This window comes from Podospora anserina, chromosome 2 (assembly GCF_000226545.1).
Source record: "Podospora anserina S mat+ genomic DNA chromosome 2, supercontig 2".
Classification (NCBI taxonomy): Eukaryota; Fungi; Ascomycota; class Sordariomycetes; order Sordariales; family Podosporaceae; genus Podospora; species Podospora anserina.
The window spans coordinates 3,861,946-3,872,572 of NW_001914858.1; the positions used below are offsets into that span (position 1 = coordinate 3,861,946).

At 54.3% G+C, this 10,627-nt stretch overlaps 3 protein-coding genes across 3 annotated transcripts in view; 2 read left to right on the plus strand and 1 right to left on the minus strand.

Moving 5' to 3' along the window:
• Positions 1–1,028: 1,028 nt before the first annotated feature.
• Positions 1,029–6,451, minus strand: PODANS_2_11130 (uncharacterized protein; the record flags this gene model as incomplete). The annotated part of the gene is made up of 3 exons (XM_001911890.1): positions 1,029–4,895; positions 4,987–5,982; positions 6,062–6,451. The coding sequence occupies 3 exons, from the start codon at positions 6,449–6,451 to the stop codon at positions 1,029–1,031; spliced, it is 5,253 nt and encodes a 1,750-aa protein (XP_001911925.1).
• Positions 6,452–7,045: 594 nt separating this feature from the next.
• On the plus strand, positions 7,046–8,485 carry PODANS_2_11140 (uncharacterized protein; the record flags this gene model as incomplete). The annotated part of the gene is made up of 1 exon (XM_001911891.1): positions 7,046–8,485. One exon carries the CDS (start codon positions 7,046–7,048, stop codon positions 8,483–8,485), a length of 1,440 nt encoding a protein of 479 aa, XP_001911926.1.
• Positions 8,486–9,046: 561 nt separating this feature from the next.
• PODANS_2_11150 (uncharacterized protein) overlaps positions 9,047–10,627 on the plus strand; it is a gene marked incomplete at both ends in the record, with an annotated part of 2,297 nt that continues 716 nt past the window's right edge. Inside the window, 2 exons of the mRNA XM_001911892.1 lie at positions 9,047–9,233; positions 9,292–10,493. Coding sequence (XP_001911927.1) covers positions 9,047–9,233; positions 9,292–10,493 — 1,389 coding nt within the window. The remainder of the gene's footprint in view (positions 9,234–9,291; positions 10,494–10,627) is intronic.

The following is a 10,627-nucleotide window of genomic DNA, read 5'->3' on the forward strand; positions in this document are numbered from 1 at the left end:
GAATGCAATATGCGGCAGTGCACACCCCCAATCTCGCGAGTCAGCAGTGCTGAGAGGTCCCGTGTATGACCGAATGAGGAGACGGGAAAGTGGCCTTCCGGCGGCCGTGGGCGGAATGAAGATGGGAGGAGAGGCGGCGGACTTCTTGTGTGAAGTAGGCAAGTGAGTCGTTCCCGGGTTAGGAGGGGGGGTTAGATCGTAAGAGAGGGGGGGTTGTCATCGGAGGAGGAAGGGGGGTGGTGGTGGTGGTGGTTGTCGTCGTATGCTGTTGTTGAAGACAATGTGGTAAATTTGAATATTGTGGTGGCTGTGGTGGGTGGTCATTTTTAATGATACGCCGAACGCTGGTGGTGTGAGATGGATGGTTGAAATGTAGAGATATGCTGCTGGAAGAAAAGGATGGATGATGTGTTGGTAGGATATGGTTGTGTGACAAACTCCTCCCTCGACTTCGAGACCTCCTTGTCTTATACTCCCACAAATGTCTCGCTACACAACCACCTCCCCGCCAAAACCTCCCCGGCTTCAACCCCCCTTACTCACACGAAAACTACTCACATCCGACTAGACACATGCAGACAAAAGGTGACCACTTACACGCATCTAGCCGCATCCCCCCCCCATGCTTGCACATCCTGCGTTGCACACACCCAATCAAATCTCACTCCCACCCACCCTCTTCCCAACCTTGTTTTGTCTGATTGGGACCAAAAAAAAACGCTGTCTTGCTCAAGGGTCCGTACATAAACTGTGGCTACCGACCAAAGTCAATCACTATCATACATGCATACAAACTTTGCTGGTTTTGTTTTTTTTGCCTGTTGATCTCTCCGTCTTCCTCGGAGGTACCCATAATCATGAAAAATAACTCCCCGTGAACCATGATTCCTCAATGTCCATTACCACTCCCGCCCTCCCCCCCTTAAAAAAAACAAAACAGATGCATATTCCCCTCCCTCCATAGAATAAGTCCAGACTCCACAAACATAACCCCCCCAAAACCCAACCCCTCAACTCAACGAGAACTCCTACTTAGCCTCCCTCATCTTCCTATCCGCCCTCTCCACCCTCCCCCTAGCACCCGAATCCAAACTCCTCCACCACCCCCTCAAACCAGTCATATACCCCCTATAACCCTCCCAACCCTCCACCGGCGCCCCCTTAACCTGCGGCGCCCCCTCATCAGCATCAAACACCGCCCAGCTCGACTCCTCCCCCGACCTCAGCCCAAACCCCTTCTTGCTAATCGACTTGACCTGCAGCCTCTGCAGCAAAACCGCATCCCCCACCCTGACAACAGGCAGTGACTCCTTGTGCGGTCGGTACAGCTGCACCTCCACAACACTACCCGGCGCGATCGACGGGTCGGTAATGTGAAACGACATGACGTATTCCCTCGGTCCCTTCTTGGCGCGGACAGGCGTGGTGGGTTCAGAGGTGACAATCGCGGCGACGACGGGGTGCTCGTCCACGTGGTATTTCAGTGAGGTCAAGTTGATGCAGTCGGGGAATTCCTGGCGGAGGCGCTTGGTCAGGTCGGCCTTCAAGGCGGCGGTGCTGGTGTTGTTGTCGTCGACCAGAGGGGAAGCTGACTTGGTTTTGGACGGAGAATTCAGCGCATCCTTTGCGAGGCCGACGCTGACATCTCCCTTGGATGGCGAGGCCAGCGCGCCTCTCGCCAATAAAACGCTGAGATCCCGGTTGGAGGGCAAGTTAAAAGACCCCTTGGGCTCTTCCTCGGCGTCCTGGTTGCTCGACTGTAAGCTGTTCGACCGCCTCCTCGCAAGTCGCGGGCTAATTCGTGTTGGCTGCGGCTCCTGTGGCTGTGGCTGCCCTCTCTTGCTCCGTCGCGCTGCTACCGACTGCTGGGCGAGCTTGACGCTCACATCTGGCGAGGAGGATGATGACGCTGCCATTTCGGGTTGCGGTGACATGTGCTCTTGAGAGGATGGCGTCTGGACCGTGATTTCTTCCTCGGCGCTCTTACAAACAGCTCTGGTTTGCGTGGGCGGCTCGGAAAGCTCTAATTGTGCGCTCTTGCCTCTGACTGCCTTTTTCTTGTTCTTATTCCGTTTGCTTGCACGCGTCGCTGCAGCCTTCCGAACAGGCGCACTCGGGACTGACGCGACTTCTTCCGCATCAGACTCGCCCGCGTTGAAGCTTAAATCTGGCGAGCCAGCACTGTTGTTCTTGCCTGGCTGCTCTAGAACAACACCCACGTCAGCCTGCTGGGTTTCTTGTTCCTCCTCGGCATCGTGATCCTCAGGCTCCGCTTGCACCATGCTCTGCAGAGGGGTTGGGGGCAGCTCTGTCTCCCGCATTGCTTCCTGAAACCCTTGGGCAAATGGCGACAGTTTCTTCTGAGATGCAAAAGAGTTGGTGAGAGGAGGCGAGGCAGGGACTTCTTTTCCCATTGCTTCATTGTTGGCTGGTGCAGTTGCACCCTCGACCGGCTCCAGAGACACCACTGCTGGCTTCTCCTCGTCGACAACAGGCACCGGGACTTCTCCCTCTGCCTCCTTAACAGGCTCCAGATGAACTTCCTCGACAGCATCCGTGTCCTCTTGCTGCTGTGTGTCCTCCAACACCTCTTCCTGTGCTTCCTCAGTCGCTTCCTGCTCCATAGCAGCATCCTCTACAAGAATCTCAGTTGTCACCTCCATGATAACAGTCTCCTCAACAACCTCCTCAACCACCTCGGTAATGATCATGCTAGACTCGACCTCTGCTCGTGGCGTCTCTGCTTCCATAGGCGACTCGAAATGCGGCGTTCCCGCATCAAGCATATCCACATCGACGTCATCGTCAACCACCGACATGGGTTCGGCCGTGCTGGCTTTTTCGTGGTCGTCTTCGACATCCATCTCGTCGTCATCGGCCTCGACTTGACTCGCAAGTGACATCTTGTCATCTGCCGACTCGGACGCCATACGCTGGTTAGCCTGCTCTTGTTCGAGTTGTTCCAGTACCATGTCGTCATAGAAATCCTCGAGTTCTCTGTCGAAGTCCCCGGGGGGCACATCGTCAGCCATGTCAATTTCGTCATTCTCATCTTCCGAAGGGATATAATCAGCATCGTGTTCATGCTCGGATTCATTATCAACGTCGAATTGGCCGGCCGACTCGGCAGCAGTGACATCTGGCCGCTCAAGTTCCGATTTGGCTGCGGCATCTGACTGGTCGACCTTTGGTTCAACCCCCTCAGCTTCGTTTGTAGCAGTAGCAGCCGGCTCTTCGGCCTCAGATTCCTTATCTTCCGACTCTGAAGCGGCAGCCTTCTCGGGAGAGGCGGCCACCGGTTCAGCCTCGGATGCCTTATCCTCCGACTCTGAAACAGCAGCAACCTTGGGCGGTTCAATCTCAAGTTCAGACTCGGAACCAGACACCTCATCCGTGTCTTCAGGTGCCGACATGACAAAGGAATCTTCCTTGTCGGCATGCTCATCAGCGGGTGCGCGTGCTTGCTCGTCGTGCCCATCAGCTTGGTGAACAGCAAAGTCAACCACATGGGTCTGGCCACCAGCAACCGCAGGGGCCTCGTCTTCGGCCTCGTTGGCTGCTTCCTTGGGCTTCGAAACCTCACCCTTGAGCGCTGTAGCCTCATGCTCGTCATCCGAAGCCTCATCTCTGGCTGAAGCCCCATCCCTTGGTTGTGGCGCTTCACCTCCACGGCCCGAGGTTTCCTCTTCAGGCTCTTCATCTTCGTCGGAAGCCTCTTCCGCCGTGTGGTCTTCAGCTTCGTCTTCATCTTCATCTTCATCTCCAACAGAAGCTTCCTCCACCTTGAGGTCTCCAACTTCGTCTTCAGATGCTGATTCATACATCACTCCAGCCCCTCCAACCTCCGAGACCTCCTCTTCAGCATCCGGCATCTCCTCCTCAGAATCATAGACATCCTCCTCAAGCTCCCGATCCTCCTCCTCAGATCCCACCTCGTCCTCTTCAGAGTCCTTAGCTGCTTCAGATGCCTTAGCTTCCTCAGATTCCTCAACCTCCTCAGAAAGACCCGGATCAACCTGATCAGAACCAATCCCCGGGCTCTTACGAGTCTCCTGCGTCGGTTCAGCAGCCGGAGGTGCCTTGGGCGCAGGCATAGGCACGTCATCATCCTCAGAGTCCGAAAGCAAGCTAATCACCATCGGCCCCTTCGGATTCGCCTGTGGCAGCACCCTCCCAGTATAAACTGGCTTAGCCGCCGGAGCCTCCTCATAATCATCATACTCATCCCCCTCCTCCTCATCATCATACTCCTCTTCATCGTCCTCCTCCTGGTCCTCAGACAAATCATTGAATCCCTTAAACTCCGACTCATCCAACACCCCAGCATCACCATACCGATCAACAATCTCCTGATGAACCTCCTCTTCCTGCTCAGATAGACCCTCATCATCATCCGAGGGCTCAACGTAGTTTCGCTGGTCGTAATCGCCTTCTTCGATGGGCTCACCATACGCGTACTCATCTTGGACGGCATCCTGATCCTCCTCATCGTCTACACCAACGGCGTCTTCCTCAAGTGAGTCATCACCCTCTCCATAGCCACGAGCTTCCTGAGTAGCAAGTCCACCATCCGCAAACTGGCCTTGCAACCCGCCATTCCCATAGCTAGCAAACCCATCCGGCAATGCGTTAGGAGTAACATGAGCAGCGTGGAGAGCCGCATCGCCAGGAGGCATCCGGGTGCCCTCCTCCAGAGCGTCATCACCAAAGTGGCCGCCCTCGGTTTGGTTATAGCGCGGGGACTCTGTAGTAACCGTCCACTGATTGTTATCAAAGTTCTCCGCCATGGGGGGCTGTTGAATGGGCAGATCTTGAGTGTCGGCCGACGCAAAATAGTTGTTGATATGCACATCAGACGGCGCGTCATCAAGATACGAATCAGGATATGCCTCGTTCTTATCAAAGCCAGTGGCCCCATGGAAATGTTGATCGTGAGCATCCGGAGGGGGTGCGGTATGTGGAATGTGAGAAAACCGCGAATCTAACTTGGTCTGCTATGCTTGAAGGTGATTGGATCCGGGCGGGCGGGCCAGTGCCAAACATGGAGAAACCAGGAGTCTTGGGGGTGCCAAAAAGTGAGCTACTAGCAAACGTATCCGTAGCAGGCTTTTGGGCGGTATCAAGTTTGGGCATGTCCGTGTTGGCATTGGCAGCCGGGGGACCGGATCGGCTTTCAGTGGGCTTTCCAGAAGCCTGGTCATGTTGGGGGGTAGCAGGGGGCAATTCTGGCATTGTGAGAGCTGGCTGCTCCTGAGCAACAGGTGACCTTTTCTCCTGCTGCGCTCGGGCAAGCCTGGGATGCTCCTCGGAAGCCGGAGACTTCTGTGCCTGCTGCGCATGAGCAAGCGCTGCTTGGCTAAGCACGTCCATGGCGCTCTCTGTACGCACTGGGGGTGTCTGCACTGGCTTTGTCCGTACCGGCTCCGTCTCCATCGGCTCCGTTTGCGCTGCCTCGACCCGTGTTGACTCGGGCTGTACTGGCTCTGTTTGCACCGGTTCAGTTTGCACCGCCTCGTCCGTGGGCTCGGTCATTTCAATATCGACTGTCTGGACTCCCTCATCCAGCATTACCTTTTGTGGCGAAAGCTGCGGGGACGTTTTCTCGGTCACATCTTCGTCCATAGACTCCTCAGCCGGTGACTGAGGTTCAGGGCTAGGTGACTGGCTGGTATAGCGCCACGCACTGCTGTCGCGGCCAAACCGAGTTCGTTTGCGACCCTTGCCCTTGACTCCTCCGTCTTCCTCGAAAGGGTCAAACCCATCCTCGAACAGCGCACCGTACGACAGTCGCTGCCGTTTGATGAGTGCTGGGGATGCATATTCGTTCTCGGCAACTTCGAAAAATTTGCGGATTGTAGGGACGTGTTCGGGTGGTTCTTCGGGCTCAGGTGTCGACAGTCGAGGTGCTGTCGCAAGCGGAGCCGGGGGTCGAGGCGAGGCCTCGGTCTCGAGTTCGGGATGGTCGATGTTCAAGTGTCTGAGCTGGTTTGTTTCGCCAGATTTTATCTATAGAAAGCTGTTAGATGGGTTGTGAATCGGCGAGCAAGCGTCATGACCGCACCTGCAAGACAAACTTCTCGTCGAACTGCAATTGCCATTCCACTCTGGAGCCAGGGATGCCGCCTGGCGATGTGTCCTTTGTCCATGTTACTTCCTCTAGAGAGAAGAGTAGCTCATCACCGGCTCCTAGACCACATTTTGAAAGAATCCTTGCGCTGGGACCATGGAGCTCGATGCGAACTTGACCTCGAGCACGACGCAGTCGTACATCGGGCTCTGCCAGCAAGAAAGCAAAGGTCTCGGTGACCGAGTTGTAGGGCCAGGTAATGCCAACTTCGCCTCGCACGGTTCGCGATGGTTGATCTGGCAAATCGGGGCCAAGCTGGGCAATGGGTGTTGCGAGTTTGGTCGCCAAAAGCGCAGCGACGTTTCCGTCTTCAGCCATCTCCATGTTGGATAGGGCGCTGTGTCGATGATGTGAACGCGGTCGGGTTCAAATTACTGAGAGCGTGTCATTTCCGGGTAAGCCAGGAGGTACGGGGAGACATGTAAAGAAGTTACAATGTTTTGGCGACGGTTGATGAACAGAGGCAAGTTGTGCAGCCTCACAAAGCTGCTCCTCTTGGGTTGAGTTGCTCTTTGGGAGAGCTCCTTCAACTTTCTTGAGGTTCTGTCGCGCGAATGACGGCAGCGGGAAACCAGTGACGTTTCCATTGGTAGGTTCCAGGCTTGGAGAAGCTTTACAGTGGGTCCTGCCTGGGAGCTTGCAGCTGAGGCATGCTCCACCGCCTGAAAACGGAAGGCGGTGTCATCTTGAGAGCCTTGGCAGTTTCGGGAGCTTGGGCCAGCCTGTAATTTCGTATTCGAAGCACGTAATCGGTGTATGCAATGGTAACGACTTGATGATCAGTCAATGAATGGGTTCGACTGACAACCACCTCTCTTTTTCCCTCAAGTTTGTATACTTTGTTTTCAAGAATCTTTTGACGCCGAAGATTCCGTCTATCTATCCTATCCGACTTCTGAGCCACAGATCCTCTCCAACATGGGCTTCGAAACAGTATTAGGCCAAGCACCATTCGGTATTCACAGAATCGCAATCATCGGCGCTGGCCCATGCGGTCTTGCTGCGGCCAAGTATTTGGTGGCCCAAAAAGCCTTTGAAAAGATCGATATCTATGAGCAGCAATCAGAAGTTGGAGGCGTCTGGAAGTATAGCGCAAAGCCGGCGGAGAACCGTCGTGTGCCCCAAGTGAACCCCGAATGCCCGCCAGACCCCCCTTTGGAGCCTGGAGATGGCAATGATGATAAGGGACCAGTTTTTCCCTCGCCCATGTACAAACTACTACACACAAACATTCCACGAGGTTTAATGCCTTTTACGGACTTTCCTTTCTCAGATGATCTCCTCATCTTCCCCTCTCGCGATGACGTACAGGACTATCTGGTTCAGTACTCCCAGGACATAAGGCACCTCATCAGTTTCTCTACCGAGGTCAAAGATGTTCGTCTGAGAACAGATGCCAAGGGAAAGGATCAGTGGGACGTGGATGTGTTATCGCTACGAACGGGCGAGCTTACGACCGCAACATATGATGCTGTTGTTGTCGCATCTGGTCATTATTCTATCATTTATATCCCCGACATGAAGGGGATATCCGAGTTCAACAGCACACACCCCGATATAATTTCTCACTCCAAATACTACCGCACTCCCGAACCATTCAGGAACAAAAAGGTCATCGTGGTGGGCAACGCTGCCTCGGGCTTGGATATTGCCTCGCAAATCAGCCAAGTCTCGCAACAACCATTACTCTTATCGGTGCGGACACCAACCCCAGAGGCCAACCTTGAATGGACCGGGGCCGAGGAAGTCCCAGAAATTGAAGAGTTTCTCGTGGCAGACAGAGCTGTCCGATTCAAAGAGGGCAGGGTTGAGAAGGACATTGATGCCATCGTCTTCGCAACGGGCTACCTCTACTCCTTCCCCTTTCTCACCTCACTACAACCACCGTTGGTGACGGATGGGCGTCGAGTCAGGGGGCTCTATAAACATCTCTTTCACATTGAACACCCAACATTGGTGTTCCCAGGACTGCCTATAAAGGTGGTACCATTCCCCGTCTCACAAAGTCAAGCAGCCACCTTCTCACGGGTGTGGGCGAACCTGCTGCCCTTACCATCAGTGGATGATATGAAACGTTGGGAGGACGAGGAAGCTGAAAAGAAAGGTTCCAAGTATCACGTCTGGCCGGTGGGCGCAGATTCAGAGTACATCAACTCGGTCTATGACTGGATCACCGAAGCCGGCATTCCAGGCAAGGAGCCACCTCGATGGGACGAGGAGCAGTGCTGGCAGAGAACCATCCACATGAAGGCCAAATTAAGGTTTGAATTGGAGGGTCGCAAGGCAAAAACTCTCAAAGAGCTCGGTTTTGACTATGAGCCGGAGCAGAAAGATGACTCGGGGCCGTTGTTGCTTTGAGACACGGCCCCGCCCCGAATGTCTCACTCAGCACGCCCTTTCTCAAATCTAACCGGTCGCCGATTCAGTGGGACCGGGTCAGACACCGAAGTGCAACGCAAAAGCCGGATGGCGATTCAGAACACCATCAAAATAAATATCATCACCATGATCGGTAGATAATAGCCGGAAGTTAGAAAGAGCATTTGGGGGCGGGCTCTGGCATAGATATTCCCCGCCTCTCTCATCCGACCCCTGCGACCAAACCCCACAGTGAGTTTTCCGCCGAAGCGGTAGCCCCGGAGGTGTGCCCGGCAGGGGTTACAACAGCGCGTTGGGGCGCTGGAAGAGGCGTTCCCGATCCCGAGAAAGGGACAAAGTCGCATCGCATTGCTTGATCTGATGTGGCTAATCGTGGTTTATTTGTAAGCATATTATCGATTATTGAACCAGACTTGGTTGAATCCTTCGTGCCTTCTCCAATTATCAGTCTCTGATAAGATTTCATCTTGCTCATAACCGTTCTCATCTTCTCATCTTACTGAACCGGTAGTTGTTCATCGATCTTGTTGAACTGTTGCAATGGCGTCGTTGTCTTATCGTGACGATAGCCGTCAAGGTGCTGGCGGTCTAAGTGACGACGATGATAAGCCACTGCCTCTCGATTTCACCCACCACTACTCTGACACCACTAAAAGCCGGAATGCCAGTAAGATCAAGGCAATCTACAAGTTCTTCCAGATACCTGGCATTCTGAACATTGCTGGTGGTATGTATTCTATCATGTCTCTTCTTGTAATAATCGTGATACTCAACTGCACCGCCAGGTCTCCCCAATGCCCAGTTCTTCCCCTACGACACCTTGGAGGCACAGGCAGCCAAACCTGAGAGATGGTCTCCTTCCTCCGGGTCATCAAACCCTTCAGCACCAAACCACATCACCATCCCCCATGATGATTCCACTCAGAAGGACCTCCTCCAAAAGATCGACCTAGCCACCGCCCTGCAGTACGGCATGGCCCAAGGCTACCCCCCCCTCCTCGGCTGGATCAGACAGTTCACCCGCGACCACCTCCACCCCGGCGTCCCCTACAAAGGTGGCCCCGAAGTAGTCCTCACCTGCGGCTCAACTGACGGGTTTGCCAAAGCCCTCAACCTCTTCGTCACCCCCTGGAGAACCACTGACCCCATCTCATCCCGTCCCGGCCTTCTCTGCGAAACCTACGTCTACACCAACATCACCAACCAAGCCACCCCCCTCGGCGTCCAAATGGTGCCCGTCAAAACCGACGAATCCGGGATGGCAGTCTCTGGCCCAGGGGGGTTAGAAGACGTCCTCGCGAACTGGGACAGCAGCAAGGGGAAACGCCCTCACTTGATGTATACCGTCACCCTAGGCCACAACCCAACCGGTATCCTCCTCTCGGTCGAGCGCAAGAAGGAAATCTACGCCATCTGCAGCAAATATGACGTGATAATCATCGAAGATGAGCCCTACTGGTACCTCCAATTCCCCGAAGCGAGCTCTCTCGAGGCCGAATCCCGTGGCCTGCCTCCCCCTCCTCGCTCCTCCCTTTCCACAGTCACCACTCCATCCTCCGGCTTCCCCTTCCTCGACTCCCTAACCCCATCCTTCACCCCCCTCGACACCGACGGCCGTGTCGTCCGCCTAGACACCTTCTCAAAAACAGTAGCCCCAGGCTGCCGTCTGGGCTGGATAACCGCCCAACCCGCCCTCATCGAGCGATTCGAACGAATAACCGAAGCGACTACCCAACAACCCTCCGGCTTCGTCCAAGCTCTAATCTCCAAACTGTTGATCTCCCCCCCTCCCATTCCCTCCACCACCCAATCCATATACATCTACTACCACCCCCCCCCCCCCTCCCAACCATCACCATCCCAACCCTACCCATTCCTAAACTCCATCTACCCCCTCCCCACCCCCTACCACAACACCATCCAAACAATTTACACAATCATCCAATACCCCTCCCTACTCATAACAACCACCCCAACCCGCTCCAACTAATAGACCCTACTCAAAAAACTAAATTTTTACCAATTTTAATACCCCAAAACACCCATTTAAATATACTTAAACATCCACTTATTTTAAAATCATTTCTTCCCCCTTTTAAAATATCCATTTTAAACACCATT